The 18367-nt window shown below is 34.5% G+C and overlaps 3 protein-coding genes across 4 annotated transcripts; all 3 read left to right on the forward strand.

The window, feature by feature from the left end:
• The first annotated feature begins 175 nt into the window (after positions 1–175).
• Positions 176–6516, forward strand: LOC113492612 (seminal metalloprotease 1-like). The gene is made up of 6 exons (XM_026870152.1): positions 176–2362; positions 2450–2608; positions 3411–3520; positions 4735–4924; positions 5615–5751; positions 6031–6516. Exons 2-6 carry the CDS (start codon positions 2479–2481, stop codon positions 6166–6168), a joined length of 705 nt encoding a protein of 234 aa, XP_026725953.1. The 5' UTR covers positions 176–2362; positions 2450–2478; the 3' UTR covers positions 6169–6516.
• A 909-nt stretch (positions 6517–7425) lies between these two features.
• LOC113492613 (seminal metalloprotease 1-like) lies at positions 7426–11954 on the forward strand. 2 transcript variants are annotated; one of them, XM_026870154.1, is made up of 7 exons: positions 7426–8272; positions 8877–9098; positions 9478–9587; positions 9661–9868; positions 10164–10300; positions 10588–10774; positions 10863–11002. In XM_026870154.1, the coding sequence occupies exons 1-7, from the start codon at positions 8140–8142 to the stop codon at positions 10922–10924; spliced, it is 1059 nt and encodes a 352-aa protein (XP_026725955.1). In that variant the 5' UTR covers positions 7426–8139; the 3' UTR covers positions 10925–11002. The 2 variants fall into 2 exon arrangements, with proteins under 2 accessions (XP_026725955.1, XP_026725954.1); XM_026870153.1 differs by having other exon boundaries at positions 10588–11954.
• A 1247-nt stretch (positions 11955–13201) lies between these two features.
• On the forward strand, positions 13202–17559 carry LOC113492614 (E3 ubiquitin-protein ligase LRSAM1-like). The gene is made up of 2 exons (XM_026870155.1): positions 13202–15551; positions 15638–17559. Exon 1 carries the CDS (start codon positions 13422–13424, stop codon positions 15537–15539), a length of 2118 nt encoding a protein of 705 aa, XP_026725956.1. The 5' UTR covers positions 13202–13421; the 3' UTR covers positions 15540–15551; positions 15638–17559.
• Positions 17560–18367: the final 808 nt, after the last annotated feature.

Here is an 18367-nt window from a genome sequence, read left to right on the forward strand (position 1 = left end):
CACATATTGTAATAGTATGTTTCGCTATACGGGTAAAAGTAACAAAAATCTATAAACAATATTTGTTATAAATAATTAACAATTATTTATAACAAAGGTTATCTTTTACTTACGAAACTAAGTGGTGTTTATTTCGCCACTCGACTTATCTTTAGAACCCTGGTGAGTTCTCAGACATTCAAGTGCATCACTTGAACTTGCTTGATTTACATAAATAATTAACAATTATTTATAACAAAGAACTTAATAAAATGTTGTTCTTAATTGGTAAAATGATGATGCCGTTGAACGATTCTACCTAAATTACGTTAAAGTAGTGCCCCTCATCTTAAGTCGGTAAAGGCTTGTATGAATGTATTAAGTTACGGTATTTGATATAACAATGGTTCGTTACTTATGTGTAACTGGATTATACATGACCCGAACCATGTATAATCCAGTTAGACATTTATTATAAATTATACTATAAAATCAATTTCACATAAAGTTAGGTTACGACAAGTAGAATATCGATGCATGTAAGTTCCTTATAGTTTTGAATCTAACGGATGTGATCCTACGAACTGCCCCAACCGATGTTTTTCTTGGACAAAAAACTTATTTTCTATGCGTATAATTTGTTAATAAACGATCTCGGCTATTTTCATAGCAAACTTGTCAGAGTCGACGAAATTGTTTGATACCTTGATTTGGTCATGACAAAAGCGTTAGTTACGCTTTGTATCAAATTAGTATACTACATTCGTTTTATGGACTGCCTGGATGCCATAGTAAAAGAAGTTGTTTGTGTTTCGAAGGAATAATAAATTGTTTTGGAGTGTATAGTGCCTCTAACATTCAGTGATTTAGTAATAATAAGGAACAGTTATAATTTATTCCTTTAAAAAATGATTTCATTGAATCAGACTGCAACTAAAAACTTGACAAGATAATAATATCTTTTTTAGACTTGAGGTGCAGTTGGTGTCGATTACTTTCCCTTAAGACGTTAGCCTTTGCCTTCCTAAACAGACCCTTAAAAAATCTCCTGAATAAAAAGCGAAAGGTTATTATATATTCAAGTGATGCACTTGAATGTCTGAGAACTCACCAGGGTTCTAAAGATAAGTCGAGTGGCGAAATAAACACCACTTAGTTTCGTAAGTAAAAGATAACCTGATTATCTAATTAGGTGATCGATTGTGATGTCCCGCTGTTAGGCTACACCAGCACGGCCCTACGAGTGGAAGCAAAATGAAGTTAAAAGGCGTGGAGACACGATTTGCTACTCAGTACACTAGTGGTTCATTAAAGTGGGCGGTTGAAGCGTAAAAAAAAATATTCTAAAATGAAGTTAAATTGCACAATGTGGATTATTTTAAGTATAATGATAGTTACTTCCATAGCAGCACCTGTGCCTCAGGGTTCTGATGATGAAAACAGCGGTAGGTAAATAAAGCTTTTAATATAATTCCTTATTTCGTTACTGTACTGGAAACAATTTTCTACCGAATATAGTCACATCCTCGGAGGAGGAAGTGGGTAGTGTCAGACTTTTATTGACTTACCCTAGCCGCCGAGCTACTAAGAGCAAAAGCAGAAGGCACACAATCTTGTACACGATTTCCTATAAATGGATCTCTAGATTTATTCATAAAGATTAGGGCTCCGAGGTTTTTTAAGATTTCTGACTGCTACCTGAAGAGCTTTGCTAGTGTCAATCATTCAGACTTTTAGATTTCAATTATATTTTTCCTGCCTATCCAAAAGTAGTTAGAAGACTTCGCTTTATTTAGGCCCATTAGGTCATTTAGGTATACTTATTACCTACTGATTTCAATGCTGTGTCCAATTTCGTGTATTGTATGTTAGGAATATTATTTTTAAACATTCATCAATCAAAATCTGTTGTCGTAAATATAGAATGTTCCCTTAAACAATAAAGCATTTATGAATCCACCTCGCAAAATTACGCAAACAGATTTCTGAGATAACATTAGTGGTTAGTGTTATTTTTCTGCACAGGCCAAAGCGGATACGGCTCAGTTAGCAGGCTGTGTGCTATGTTTCATATGCATAAGCCGCCAAGCACTGCATTCTGCATGCTGATGTCGTATCCTGTTCTGAGTTCCTTAAGTACAATTATACCAGTGGGTTAAACGAAAATTCAAATCAATTAGATTCGTGTTTGCATTAAAATAATCGAAATCATTAACATATTGGCGCAACTTTTTACATCCAATTTTTTTTTAATTTTATATTCTTAAGGCATCGGTCAATAACCAAACTTTTCTCAATTAATATTCAACCCCAAAAACTGATAGAGGTAGCGTAGATAGCGTTACTCTATCAAGGTATAGGTTGTGCAGGAATACCTGTGTAGGTATGTAAGTCTAAGTAGGTATATGTATAGGTACCGAAGAATACGAAATTATGTTAATTTTTTATTTCACTGTGTAATATTAATTAGATGAATTTGGAGACTTCTTCGAGGGAGACATGATGTTGTCGGACGATCAGCGCGAAGCAGTCTTTGAAACGGACGTTAATGATAGAAATGGAATACGGGATGTTGTCGCTCGCTGGCCAAACCGTACTGTCGTGTACCACATCAACGAGGAAGATTTTGGTTTGTCAATCATTTAAGTTTACTCAATCTACTTCGGTAGGTACTTGTGTATTAATTGCAATTCGCTGGATTCCATTCATTGTTCGCTTCATTAGGACACAATCAAATTAATTTGTTTTGGATTATATACATTTTGTGAAGTCCATTTATGTAGTAAAAGAACAATACATACACTGTAGGTATACGAGTTTTAGTATTGTTTTACACTGGCCTCGTGTTATTAGGTTATCTTGAAGAGCCCACCTACCTAGAGGTTAACTGTAATCGATGGTCTTACTTCAAGTTATGGATAGATGAAGAATCATCCTCTTTACAAAACCATCCTACTATTAATGCAGGGGGCAGGGAATAGTACTTTGTAAAACTACAATTTAAGATATGGTACAGAAAGGAACACAAGTCAAGAACATCATTATCCTCACCACACTTTTCATACTGCAGATTGCTTGATTTAATATTATTTTCACCTAACCTTGTAAAGTACTATGGCTGTTTTTTTTTTTAATCCTTATTTATTTAAGGGACTTTTGTACACTTAGTGACGATTTCAGTCCCATCGTGCTACTACAACGGCTGTTATTAGATGAAGTAAAAATTAAAACATTTTAAGCATCACAGTGAAGTGAACCAGTTGGTGAGGGTAATGATATGACCTTAACTAGTGTATTTTTTCCGAAGAATCACCCACCTATGTCTAGTCCTTTGCAGCCAATGTAGGTCAATTGCTGTATAGGACTAGTTCCTTCGATACGAAATTACAGGAAGTTTAATTAAACTTTTTTTACCCATTGCTGATTAACAGATGAGAAACAGTTGCGGGCCATTGAGGCTGCTTTGGCTGATATAGCGAATAATTCGTGTGTCAGATTTCGTAAACGTGAGAGCGAAGACGAACGTGCTGTTATTATACAAGTGAATATATACCTTTATATACTATTTTTAATATCCCAACGCATAACCTGACTTAAGCCTGAACAGATAGCAGAGTGGTTGAGGCAACCACGCCTAATCCACAGAGCGCAACGTGTCGCGGGTTCGATTCCCGCGTAGGACAAGCGTTTGTGTGGTCCACGAATGATTGTCCTGAGTCTGGGTGTCTTTGTGCATGTGACTTGAATGTTTGTGAAACCCACAACAAGGTTTAAATTAAATAAAAATGCGGACAAATTACTTAAGTCGTTTTTTAAAAAAAAACTAGTTGGCGGATGTTATAAGTTTGACGTGTCCATGTGTGTTCTGTCTCATTGATTATTTCCTTTTTCGTATGTATGTGGCAATCATCGATGATTTTGATTTAGTTAAGAGTTAACTAGTCGTCAGAATTTTTCTTTTTGAATTTGACTGTTCAAGTGAACACAATGTCATATTCTTTCATAATTCTCTAAACATGACAGGACTATTTTTTAAATCCAGCTCTTAAGATTTTTTTATACTGTCACCTTAAGAAATCATCGGCGAGAAAATGTATTCTTACATTGAGTGCAGACGACAGCGCATCGATGTTTTTCGATGGCAATTTCGTTAGATGCAATTTCAGTGTTCTAAAAACTGTATCTGTACTCTAGGTCCTTTTTGTCTTTTACAAATAAACCTACGGATTCCCAAGGCCTGTCCATCAATTTAAATTCTTTTGTTTTTCCTGTTGACAACCAATGAACCAATCGTCATGGTAAGCTGAACTCGACGAAACGAAACGTAATCTCATAATATCTGTTGATGTAATGAAAGGACTCCATTGGGAACGTGTAAAATGTGAATATTTATTAAGTCTAGGTACATAATATAATATACCACAACGCCATCTAGTCTCAAACTAAGCAACGCTAGTAATGATGAGTTCCAGACAACTGATAAACGTACATATATTTCTAAAACATACATATTATAGACAAATTACACCCAGACAGAACAAATGATAGTGATTATCACACAAATCTTTGTCCTGGGTGGAAATAGAACCCACGATTTTCGGTATAACAGTCAGGGTCACTAACCACTAGTCCAACAGGCCAGTTATTGAATTTAAAAGATCCCACTTTCTTTTGTTGTATTTTAAATAATCATTTTTTTTATTGTACCAGTACCTAAGTATAGTTTCTATTTGTAAGCAGGGATCTTAATTTCAGGAAGGTCCAGGTTGTAGCTCCAACGTGGGATTCAAGTCTTCAGGCCAACAAGTTATGCAACTAGGAAGGGGTTGTTTTAAGCACGGGACCATTGTTCATGAGATGTTGCATACTCTAGGATTCTTCCACATGCAATGCACTTACAATAGAGATGATTATGTCACCATCGTTTGGGAAAATATTAAACCAGGTAAGCAAGCACACTTATTGCTGGACGGAGAGCGCTTTCACACAACTTTTGAAATGACAAACGTGACTAGTTTTACAAAAAGTTTTTTGTGTAGTTTAGTTTTTTACCTTATTGATGGAAATATCACTTGAGGACCGCTACAAATCGAAAATGATCCCACGGGAACATAAAATCCGGATAATAATTTTCCTGTGTTAATCCGGATTATAAAAGTGAAAGATTAAAAAAACATACATACAAACTTTCGCGTACAATTTAAGATTGAAGTTTCCTTATGATATAGCAAGCGCGGATCCACTATTGTGGGCACGATGGGCATGCCCACAACCCTCATAAAATTTTAACGTCACACTTCCACAGTCAGTAGTAATTTATTTTATTATCATCTCCTTTGTAAGAATGCACTATATCGATCACAAGCGAGTTAAAACTCTGACTCGTATTTGACCAATATTCGGGTGGCTGTGACCACAACCTTTTTTAAGGGCTGGATCCGCGCCTGTGATATAGGTAGGTATCTAGTACAATTCTGTATTCAGTGTCCAAATTGCAGCAACCTAAGATGTTGTAATACACTTTGCTCAAATAAATTATCAGGTTACATAAAATGCACCGTTAAAATTAACTGCCAATGATTTCTATTACTGTCCGTAGAGGAAATAACTTGGTTATTAATATTATAATTAACAGGTCGCGAACATAATTTCAAAAAGTACGGCAAAGATGTTATTAACGACTTCGATGTACCTTATGACTACGACAGTGTGATGCATTATCCAGCTACAGCCTTCTCTGCCCACAAAGAAAAAACAATTATTCCAATTAAGGTAAGTCAACAGTGACAATTATATCGTATTGCTGAATGGGATCCCCCTTGGCACTATGGTACGACCTCTACTCTAGCTGAGTGTGTTATAGCTGATATGTAGTCTTGATTGAACCATGAAATCATTGAAATGTGGCATACAGAATCTCATAACACTTTATTTCTCTTTACGGAATGGTTATAAGTTTGAGAAACCGTTAATGACGTGAACGCTCTGACAAAAATTCTTTTCCCAAGATTAAGAAACAGATGTTCCAATCAAAATATTTTCTTTTTATAGGAAAATGTGGAGATCGGCCAAAGAGTGGGTCTATCCGAAGGCGACATACTTAAATTAAACAGAATGTATTGTGATGAAACAGAAGATAAGGAAAACGAAATTGAGTATGACGGCGATTTACTGGCGATTGGCAAATAAATGATTAACAATAAAGTTGATTAAGATAACGTTAAGTGTGAAATAAAACTCTTGAAATCATAAAATGATTTTAAAATCGATGTCAATAAAACTAGACAAGGTACCACTCACACCGTATTGGAACAAGTGTTTTGTTTTCAGTACATTTTATTTAATTCATTGCAACAATGTCACCCAGTCTTGTTAGTTTCGGTAAGGTATATTATTAACTGGTGCATGGCGCTCAGACAATAAGATTACTGGGATCTGGCGCAACATCTTTGTTCTCAGCCTATCACTGTACCTAGAACACTTCATAACGGTTTAGTACCTGTGTTAGTGTAGGCGCGCACGACGGTACAAAGAACATTTCCGGCTAATTTTACATTCAAATAAATTGGCAACACTTTCCATAGAAACCTATAATTAAAAACCTCACAACATTTTGAATGAATATTATTCAAATGACATAAGTGGTTATTTACAATACATTATTATTAGATGAAACATCAAGCTATCAAATTTAGGTCGATAGTTTAAGATAGATCATCAATTATGGTTTAATTGTTGCCTCAACTCTGTTAAGTAAATTTATTTTGGCAGAATATAACATATTCTGTCTATGTAGATAATGTACGTAAGATAATTCAACATATTACAGTACTTGAGAGTCTAGAGTCGTATCTAGCAACATGGTAAGGACGTCGATGCTTTAACACTATTACAAGAAATTATCTTACCGTTAAGTATTTATCGTGATTACTCGTCATAGTCACGGTCAATTTTCCTTACGACATGCGACATCGACCTGATTTGGTTGGTACAAGGACAGTAAAATACGGTATCATATATTTTTTTGCATACTCCATTTACATCAGTTTTCGAATGACAATGTCATCGGTGATTGCAGAATATTTAGCAGAAAAAGAACAAAGAATGAAGAATCCGTAATTGCATGCTTACTATTCTATTAAAATACCCTACGGACGAGCTTTTCAGCAATTTTAGTAAATAATAATTTAACAATAAATCAGGTATCTTATCACGGAAGCACCGACGATACTTCTGAAATCTCGCTCATTATGTTTTTTGAAGAAAATTCCTTTCACAGAAAAATACACGACTTTGATAGTTACTCATGTGGCCATAGGTGCTTTAATATCGTCTGATGGCCGTCAAATGGCGAATTAGAAGCGTTCCGGTGCTTTTAGCCGGTTGAAGTTGGTTACGCTTATTTTTTTCCCAAGGTGGAATTGGAGGAATTCTGTTAACAACTGTTTCAATTCAACAGTATGTACGATTCTCTACATATTAAAATACCTTTTTATTTCGTAACGGTTGTACGGAGTTATCAGTATTGCATATCAAAAACAATGGAAGCGGTGCTTTCTATAGAAGTGCTTTTAAAGAGCCAATAGTTTATCATTACTACGGGTACTGATAAATACGCCTCAGTTGTCATTGAAGTAGCATAAATTGTTTCTAATCTAATTATTCACACTAAATTTCAATACGTATTTCACCGGAACGGTCAATTTTGCTTTCCCTTTACTATTGAATTACAAAAATTACAAGTTGGTGTTATTGTTAGAGGACGCAAACGTAGAAAATAACTGGAGCCAGTAAATTTAGCAACGTGGTGTTGCATGAGTAATGGGTGGTGGCACCGACTGCTGCCGCTGTCACCAGCGCCGGCGCTGACGCAAGCGGCGCTGGCGCAGTTGCGGCCTAACACCTTGTGAAATGGTCGTATCGGAAGCTATATTAAACTTCGCCCCACCCCGGCGGGTTTTATCCTACAGAAAAAATCACGCGCGAATGGACTAATCTATCGCCGGCTTGAATTAAAATCATTAACATAAATAAACATTTAAATATCTACCGTTAATATGACATACTTTTTTCAAAATCACCGCGCGAGTTAAGAAGAAAAATCGATAATATCGTATGTTTATTTACATTAGTTTGGCGAATATTTGAGATAAGTATAACATGGGACGAATAAAGCTTTCTGTGGTTCTAATCGTTGTCTGTGTGGTCAAGTGTTTGGCGATGACATATGACGAATTAGAGGATTTTGCGGAGCATCTTAAGAAGACGTCGCAACTCAGCCCAACATTAAAAAGTAAGTTTTGAACTTAACATATATTTAAGTATCAAAATATGTCTAGCTTTAACTCGTGCAAGGCGTAGCAACTTAATTCTAATAAAAAAATATAAAAAAACAATAATAATTCGATTAATAAAACCTTAAATTGTTGTCATATAATCAACGAATTAAAGAAACCTATCATATCATATATCAGATAACCTTAATATATATCATATAACCTATATATCAGAACATAAATTGTAAGTAGAAAGATTTTTTAAATCTTTCTCTTAATAAAAAACAAGCATTTTGTAAGCGTACATGAGAAATAAGCTTTAATCGAGGCGAATAAAAAGTGTGAGAGATGAGAATTTTTACTTTAAGATAATTTAGTTAGGATTCTAAGAACATAAAAAAAAAAACTAAATTTCCTGTCAAAACCTCAAACAGGATACCTACTTACTTTCTAAAGTTAGATAACTACAGAATGAAGACGTTTTAATTCAAAATACTGCATAGGCTGTAGCTGAACGTTAGATCGTACCAGTTCCATAAATATATAAAAAAAAAAGAAAAAAAAACGTTGTTTTGTTTGCCCATAAACTATGATATTCTAGTTCTTTTTTATAATTATTAGAAGGAGTAAATCCTGACGATGACTACGATGATGATGAAGAGGTGTCTGACCACGCGTGGGAGGAGAGCGGCAAGTTCGAGGGAGACCTGATCCTCAATGAGCGCCAGCGGAGGCTGATCGTTGAGGACGTTGCCGAAGGTCTCTCCAGGAACGGGATTACTGATGGCACCAAGCGGTGGCCGAATAATGAAGTCACCTATTACATACAAGTAGAACATTTCAGTAAGTTTACCAATTCTACGATATTAATAAAAAGAAGCATGTTGTTTTCTAAGTACCGCAACCAATTTTTGTGTAAGGAGAAAGCTAATAATACCGGGGTCTTAAAAGTTAGCTTACCGCATGGGTCACAGGTCAAAGTCGAACACTTGGTGAAACTTGTATTTTAAGTATTTCTAATAATTTTCGTCACGTCATCGCGTCATTAGAAGTATTCAAGAATCAGCTGACGCGTATTTGACAACTCATGAATGTTAGTTGAATACATTCTAAAGACATGCGGTACGTACAAAAACACATACTTATTTTTTGATGTATCAATCAATTAACGTTCATCATATACCTACATCTTAATTTTGGAACATTTTATATTTTTCTACAGCCAGTGACCAAGTTCAAGCCATCGAGAGTGGGATAGAGGATCTGGCGCGTGCGTCCTGTGTCAAATTCCGACCTTACAGAAAAGGAGATCGTGACGCGGTAGTGATACAGGTGCTTATATCGTCTCAGATATTATAATGTATCCAAACTTGGCCTTCTCATTATCAGTAAAATTCTCTTCCAGGGCAGTCGACGGGGTTGTTTTTCCCAGGTGGGCTATCAAGGCGGGTACCAAGTGCTGAACTTGTCCGGCCGGCACCCGGTCGGGCGCGGCTGCTTCCGGCATGGCACTGTCGTACACGAGCTCCTACACACACTTGGTTTCTACCACATGCAGAGCAGCCCCGACAGAGATGACTATGTTGATATTATCTGGGCCAACATCGTACAACGTGAGTTTTTCCGAACAGTTCCTAGCGCAATCTACTAAACGTTTAAGACTTTTTATTGCAAGCAACCAATGTCAGCGACCTGTCGGTATCTTATAGCGTCAGCTGCGATCGCTACACAATGCGAATATAAATTAACACACCGTCTATCTAGGCAATAAACGTTCGGTGTGAAGCAAATTTCGATTTCTATTGAAAGTTTCTTTGTATGGAAACAGAAGCTATGTCGATATATTTTTGTTATCGCGAAATCAATCTGGCAGTGTTCGCTTATGAGTCGATGTTTGTTTGTCTCCAGCTGCGAGGCATAACTTTCGCAAATACAACTCGTTCTCCGTATCGGACTTCGGCGTGGGGTACGACTACGACAGTGTCCTGCATTATAGCCGGCGAGCTTTCTCCTCCAATGGTCAGGACACCATTGTGCCGAAACAGGTGACGACAGATTTCTCAAAAATATTTAGTTTTAGGATTTATATAAAATATTAATAAAGGTTACACATAATATTTTAACTGGTAAAAACGAAATCTTATTTAATTTATGGGTTGTAAAGTTACAATATTTGTAACAGTTACACGGTTCGAAAGGTACAAATAATACTTTAGTTGACCATTTTATTTTTTGCTCTCATAATAGGTTCTTTTATTTAATTGGGAAATAAATTGAGTCTTTGTTTGAGTCTGAAGTACCTAAAAATATCTCATATATTTTCGCATTTCAGGCTGGGGCTCAAATTGGTCAAAGAACGGGACTATCCGATAAGGACACTCAAAAGTTAAACAAAATGTATTGTGATGGAGACGTCGACAACAGCCCAGCAGATGACGGCACATCTAGTAAGACGAAAAATAAGAAGAAACGAGTGAAGAACAAACCTTTTCAGGGGCAGGGAATCGGATACCATCAAGGTAAAGCTGTGGCCATCAAACTATTGCCCGCTGCTGAAACATATAAGTTACGTGACGTACCAAGTTTTCATGTATTTGATTATTTTAGTAAAGAGCCGCAAATCATGCCGACGTCGGAAAACGAAGGTTTTCGCATTGGTAAAGAAATAGCTTATTCCTACATGCCACCTGAACCACTGACTATTATAAACTACAACATGCCACAACACTTCAATGTTCAGCCCGAAGAAAACATATACGGGAGTGACAGAAGCCTCATGCTCCCCAAAGAGGAAGAAACAAAACAAGTGAAACATTCTAATAACAAAATGTTACACACTCATAAGACTACTAGTGACGTTCCATTACGAGACTACAATGGTCCTGAAACAGAGCAGAATGATCCGTTTGATAGGCTGTCAAAAATATTAAAACTCCATGTATACCCTTCGCAAACACCAGACTTAAGAATTTACAAAGAAGAGCCTTACTCCAGCTATTATGATTCCCGAGGCTTGAGGAAAGAGCAGGACAAGCTAATTGCACCAGAACCAAATAGATCAGAAAAGTTTGAGAACGATAAAGTTAAGTCGGCTATGAAATTCATTGACAGCCTTCACGGCTTCCATTCAGATGAATCTAATTTACGTATCCCACATAGCGGAAAACAAGATAAATATAGAAATGAGAAAAAGGAAATCAATAATAAAGAACATTTGTTCTCGTTGGATTATGACGAGAGCGACAAACACATCCCAGCGTACACGATTCCTTCCTCATTAAACAAGAAATACGAAGACGAATATGATGCTAGACTAGGTTTTGATTTTCCGGAATACTATCAAGACAAACTTAAGTACAGTCAGTCTCCGAAATCGCAAGATAAAAAGAAGTCCAAACAACAGAATGATTGGTATCAAGAAGATTACACTCCATTTTATTCTGATCATGATCCATTCTTGCATGATTATTCAAGGGACTCCTCTCGAGAAGTTAACTATGACGAAAAACCGAATGAGAATATTTCTAGTTCTTCGACCGCAGTAAGAACTCAGGAGTATTCAATATTTCCACCTCAAAGACCCACGAACTGGTACACAAGTGGTAGATAGAAAATGTAGTCTTAAGCAATGTTAGTTAATATGTTGTACAGTGTTATTTAGCTTATATTTTTTATTTAAGTCCATATTTTTAAACAAAAGTCAAGTTTTACAGCGTTTTGTACGTTGTTAAAGTTAGAATACGCGATGAGTGATGAAATAAATAATTGTTTTTGTTAAACGGTTGTTTTGCTTTTTTGACCACAAAAATAAAATGGAAAGTTCTATGTCACCTTAAATTATTTTAATTATCTAGTAAATATTAGAAAGAGAAAAGATATATCTAATCAATAGTCAACTGACCTTGGCGAAAGTTAAAAACAGTTAATGTTATAATTGCTTTTAAACATGCTTCTCATAGGTAACGCAACCCGTGACATTGAGCGATATATAGAATTTGGTATAGCATATAAAGTTTAGCCCAACGTATAATTGGTTCAAAATGGATCCAATTGTGCTGTCTCCTGACCTCTACTAGAAAAACCTAGGAATATATGTTTTACATTATATTTTTTCTTCTTAAGAACCTATTTATTTATCTGCAGGAGAAATACACTATTTTTGTATGGTTAAAAAAGTATTTAACATATGCTTTCTTTTAAAATCATGAAATAAAACAATTTAACGCAACTCTGATCTATTGAAGGCGAAGAAAAAAAAGTAGCCACTGTTTATTGCCTATTCAGTTTCGTAAAAATCTCATCATACTAGTAATTAATTCAAGTCAGTCCATAATAATAATCTTCTGTTAATACCCATATTACAGAAATAACGCTGTGTAGATAAGTGCTTGCATAACGACCCATATTATGCAGGCATCTATTACATTAGCATTGCCAATCTATAACAATAAGGTATCTTATAATGACTAAATTATCTGAAGAATCAATCCATACACTTATTAATTAGGAAAGATAACTTATAACTGATTGTCTATCTATGAGCTATATTATATTATTATGTAGGTCATTATTTATTTGCAAGACCAAGATTCTTAATTTGAAAAAAGTACTTTTTTATTAAGCACTTTACCTTTGATAAGGTGACAAGTTCGTGAATACTATTGTAATTTTGTTATTATGTAGTATTAATTGAATTTAATAGGAAATTTAATTCTAATGCAATCATTGTCGAAAAGGCATTGGAAAAGGCTTTGTTTAGTTTTTTTAGTTGTTTCTAAAAACAATATTTGAAAAATTATATCATCCAACAATACTAATAGTTTCGATTGCTGTCCAATAGTGTTTACTCAGAGTTGAAAAAAAAATAGTCATGATCAAACGAACACCGACAACGAACAAAACGTATTGGACTTAAATATGACATACCATTGTCAAATTGACGTAAGGCTGGTTTGACAAATGTTATTATTGTAGTGCGTTTTCAGTGTGGTGTTGATTGAATATTATTGTTGTTTTCCGGTTATTTTCATAATCTATTACTTGATAATACAATGATAGGTATAGAATTGTGATAGTACTTTCGACGTAAGAGTACAAGGAACCATTTGAAATGGTTGAACTGAGTCGGTGACAGTGAAAGGTATTAATAATTATACTTATTGTTTAATGGGTTGTGCTGTGTCGTGTGTCAACCGAGCGACAATGTCGTTGTTTGGTAGGCACAATAATGATAGTGACGCACGAGCTGTACTAGAGAGGAAACTGTACATTGCCAAAGAATCTCCTGAGCCTGATTTTGATTTGTCGGAGTGTCAGCTACGACAAGTGCCGTCCGGGACATATTCAATATGCAAAGTCTATAGAAAAGAGCACTTATATTTGCACAATAATAAATTACAATCCCTAGAGGAAGGAGGTCAATTGTCTGACTTGTACCTAATTAAGGTGATTAATTTAAGCAGTAATAGATTTTCGTACCTCCCCAATGATATAAGGTATTTAGTAAACCTGACTGAGCTTTACATTCAAAATAACCACATTAAGACCCTACCTGAAACTATACAGTATATGCAATCTTTGAGAATTATAGATGTATCAGACAATAAACTTAATAATTTGACACCATCAATAAGTAAATTAAAAAATTTAAGAAAGCTGAACCTCACTCAGAACCCTGATTTGAATGAACTCTGTCCAGAATTATGTCTAGCAACTAATCTCACAACACTGGAGATAGATGGTGATCAATTTATGTTCCCACCATCAGACATAGCTACTCAGGATACTGTTACTATTATAAAATATTTATGTGAAAAATTAAATATAGAATACTGTCCTCCACTATCAACGGAGGCTGATCTAGCTACTGTTCAAACACCAACCACAGTTCTGGATCCATTTGTTAGGCGCAATACTCAAACTTGGGAAGAGCAGGAAGCTTCCATAATAGAACAAGAAAACCGGTTACATAAGGCAGCAAAGGAACAAAGAGAGAGGTTTTTGAACAAAGTATTGCAGGAACAAATAGAACTGGACAGTGAGATAGCTAAAGTTCACTCAGTTAGAGAAAATGATCGCCAAAAACTAATAAAAGCCATACAAGAGGAAGAAAAAGAAATTACATGCTTAGTGAACAATTTCATACAGTCTGACAATCTTAAGCCAGAAATCATCCAACAACAACTTGCCTATGAACAATCAGAACATGACAGGCTACTTGAGATTACTCGACAAAACTATGATAACATCAAGAAGGTTGATGTATTGAGGGCTATGGAAATGCTAATTGAAGAAGATTATACTGTTAAACATTCCAAGAAATACTATGAAGATTCTCTTAATAATATGAAACAAAACATGCTCATTCAAGATTTAGAAGTAAGTGAAAAATTAACAGAGTTACTGAATGCTAAAGACCAATCACGCACAACATTGGTAGAACAACTACTAGAAGATCAAGATATTCAGAAAGCTATTGTTGCTTCCCTTTTAGAAAAAGTTGACTCAAGGACATGGAGTCTGAACCAAGAAATATCACTGATATCTTCACATTTGGCTCGCCTCAGTGTTATTGAACAAGAAAAGAAAAAATTACAAATAGCTTATAATTACAATGAATTACTTCAACAAAGGGTCCAACTAGTCAATTTACTAGATGACCTTTTTGGTCAACAGAACAAAAGAAGAAAACAATTGGTTGAAACATTAAGAGAAATGGAAACTGAAACTAATAAATCAAATGACTTTTGGTTGAAAAATTATCAAAGGTTAATTGACTCTGCCCCTAGATCTTTACTGAATGTAGGTAAAAGTTTGGACCCAGCCCTGGCAAATTACCTTTTACAGGAAGGTGTTATACACTGTCTCCCATTCTTAGTCAAATTTCTATTCTCTGATGAACCTTTAGTAAGCATTACTAAAGAGGATCTGAAATTGAGTGGAGTCTCATTGTCTTCGGACCGAGAAGGAATTATTAGGGCAATCAATTCTTATGTAGGGGCAAAATGTGAGAACCACAACTTTGAAGCATCTACTTCAGTAACACCAAGTGCCCCAGCTGAAGAGAGTGTGGATGAACAGAAGTTTACAGGTGTAGTCACTATGAATTCAGATGTTTCTGTGATGGAGGCAGAGTGTGTGATTTGCATGGATGCTCAGAGTGAGGTGGTGTTTGTACCTTGTGGACACATGTGTTGCTGTCAGTCATGCTCAAACAAGGAAATGGATAGTTGTCCTATGTGCAGGAGCAGCATTGAGAGGATAATCAAAGTTATGATTGCATGAACATTTAAAAAGGTTAGTAACCAATAAGTTGCAATTTATTTATAAAGAAGTGGTAAAACTTGATATATTTTTAATCATTTTTAATTTGTTTATTTCAGGTGGTGTTGGAGTTAAGAAGCTTTTATGCAGATACATATAGTTAATATCCCTACTTCTCATCACCAAGTGTGAACCTTGATACAGTTTATTTGTTAGTTAAATGCACAACCAAACACAAAGATTTTAGTAGAACACTTCTTCAATAATTAAAGGATTATTTTTATCTATCCAATCGAAAACCGATAAATTTGCTTGAAAGCAATGTACATTTTTGTCTATTTTAGGATCTACTTTGTATATTGATCGCTCAACTATAGGCCACTTTAAAATCTGTTAAACAAATTCATAAAATGTTACTTTACCACTCAGCTGTACGAGTTTGTTCTTAGATAATTCCTTTTGTTTACTTTGTGCTTGCTTCACTTATTCTGTGTGCATTTTTAAATCGTTAAGTACTGTAATGTTAATTAAATATAGTTTATCTTATAAAGAAGACTGGATACATAACATGCCTGTGTGTAAAACTTTTTAAAATGTACCTAGGTAAGAGTAATCATCGTAATTTTGTTCACAATTTTATTTACATATTTGGGTGTTTTCATTAAATCGTGTTTTAAATTGAAATTGTTAATCTTGTTAATTAGAATTTAAGAAACTGTGTCTTGATATTTTAACAGAATTGTAAAGAGAGTCAATCTAAGAGATTGTGCCTTCTAGATAATGTTAAATTTTCCATCATTGCCATCACTATACTAGCAGTTCATGAAATGAACTTATTTAAACATTATTGCTTTTATGTTAAAAATAAAAAAGGAGCAAGGGCTGTGCCAAGAGGATCGTGAAATAAAATTAGTATAGTATTTAGGTTTGTCCATAAACGCTCATTTATTCGTAGATACACTAAGTCATATTCATTATATTTATCGTAGGTATTTAAGATGCTTTCGGTATTTCTAAATTAGTATTTTTTTTAATATTCTGTATTTATTTACAATATCTTTATTTTGTGTTGCCATATAGGAAAACAATATATTATTCTTTAGTTTTTAAACTGTGTTGTGTTCTTTGTTACGAAATGAGGCCGTGGAAAATTTGTAACATATAACAGGTAGATTTAAACCCTTCCAATAAGCAGTAAAGACTAATAAATATATTATTCTAATGTAAGGAGCATACGATAAGTAAATAGAAGAAAAAATCATTACCATGTGTCAAGTTCATCCATTGAAATTATACTATAGAGAGGACAACTTGTTCTCACAAGTATTCTCTTGTTTGGTAATAATACATAAATCTTGTAAATTAATATGATGAACTGAAAGCGGGAGTATTGTTTAAAATAAATTGGAACAAATTAAGACTACATATTGCAATAAAATATTAGGTAAGGTTTGTTATAATGCACAAATATTCGAAGACTAGTATTTGTATTATCTTTGTTGTTATTTAATTATTTATTTCCGAACAAGGCAATGTGATACTCGTTCAATATATTTTCTGTGATACGGTTTGCGTGAAGATGATGTTTAACCTGTTTAAATGCTACCTTTTATTATGTACCTACTATGTACAACCGAGTTCAGTAATATATTGGCTCTGTCAAGGATTCAAAATATTGTGAGCTTTGGTAAGCTTAATAAACTCTATAGGGACTCAGTACACAGTACAGTTAACCTGCTAACTAAACTTGGCCACAAAGTAGTGATTTCTGTTACTATCACAATATTATGAACTTTTTTGACGTTCAAATAACGCTTATTGTTGCCTTAAATTGGTAATTTGTTGATGAACTCGACTTTATTAAGACATCTTTTTATATGTGAGGAAGTAATAAGCTATACGTGGATGGTTTATGGTAAAGGCCAGCGTGCCCAATGGCAGGAGTATATTGAAGTTATTTACATTCGAAGCGCCGAGAGGGTTTAAAAGTGGAATCCAAGACTGTTACTACGCTACGAAATTGTTACCAAAGTATCCCAAAGATGGCAGCACGTATCAAACAAGCAAAACGTAAAAATAATCTTCTAAATATTAGTAATAGTCTTATTACTTCTAGTTTTTCACAATTATTAAGACCGAAATGGTATAGATTCGTAAATTTTACTTAGTTTAATTTAAAGGAATAGGGATGATGACAATTTTTTTTGCAGTGTCCGTCTTGTTGATTTTTGTATAATAATGGATACGTATTTTTTAATTTGTCCCGCAAACATAAATTGACCAAATTACAGTGAATGAAACTTACGCGTGACGTCACGATTGAGTATAAATTTTACTCTATCGTTACGTCACAAGCTCCCTCTCCTAAACTTTAAAGCAGTTAATCTTTGTCAATTCCAGTTTTTCTGAAAAGGAAAAAATACGTGTCTCATACTTTTCAATTATCTAACTGAGGGACTAATGATTTTTTTTCTTTTTATACCCAGTCATCGTCCCTATTAAACTATAATTTATCAAATAACTAAAAGAAACTACTGTAAGTAACCAATAACAGTCTTCGGTTTGTCCCCTACAAAGATGTTTTTAAAAGCATTTATTGATTTACGCAAAGTATTTACTATGTAATTTATTGTTTATTAATAAGTTATTTTGTTGCCATAATAGTGTAAGCGTACATCTTCGATACAAACTGAGGTTGTACTAAGTATGTAAAGTTGATGATTTTTCAAAATATGTAGAAGTTAGTTCTCTTTTAGCTTGTCATTATTCGTAGTTACATATTATAGTATATATTATTATGTAACCTCATATGTTACCCACCTATTGCCATTTAATCTTTTTATTGCTTA

The sequence above is a fragment of the Trichoplusia ni genome, chromosome 4 (genome assembly GCF_003590095.1).
Source record: "Trichoplusia ni isolate ovarian cell line Hi5 chromosome 4, tn1, whole genome shotgun sequence".
NCBI classification, from domain to species: domain Eukaryota; kingdom Metazoa; phylum Arthropoda; class Insecta; order Lepidoptera; family Noctuidae; genus Trichoplusia; species Trichoplusia ni.

Excerpts from the sequence above, each read along its gene's own strand:
- LOC113492612 (XM_026870152.1), top strand. The coding sequence starts at position 2,479 with ATGATGTTGTCGGACGATCAGCGCGAAGCAGTCTTTGAAACGGACGTT. Across the intron at positions 2,609-3,410 it reads CATCAACGAGGAAGATTTTG|ATGAGAAACAGTTGCGGGCC; the intron begins GTTTGTCAATCA and ends GCTGATTAACAG. Across the intron at positions 3,521-4,734 it reads AACGTGCTGTTATTATACAA|GAAGGTCCAGGTTGTAGCTC; the intron begins GTGAATATATAC and ends TCTTAATTTCAG.
- LOC113492613 (XM_026870153.1), top strand. The coding sequence starts at position 8,140 with ATGGGACGAATAAAGCTTTCTGTGGTTCTAATCGTTGTCTGTGTGGTC. Across the intron at positions 8,273-8,876 it reads ACTCAGCCCAACATTAAAAA|AAGGAGTAAATCCTGACGAT; the intron begins GTAAGTTTTGAA and ends TATAATTATTAG. Across the intron at positions 10,301-10,587 it reads ACACCATTGTGCCGAAACAG|GCTGGGGCTCAAATTGGTCA; the intron begins GTGACGACAGAT and ends TTCGCATTTCAG.
- LOC113492614 (XM_026870155.1), top strand. The coding sequence starts at position 13,422 with ATGGGTTGTGCTGTGTCGTGTGTCAACCGAGCGACAATGTCGTTGTTT.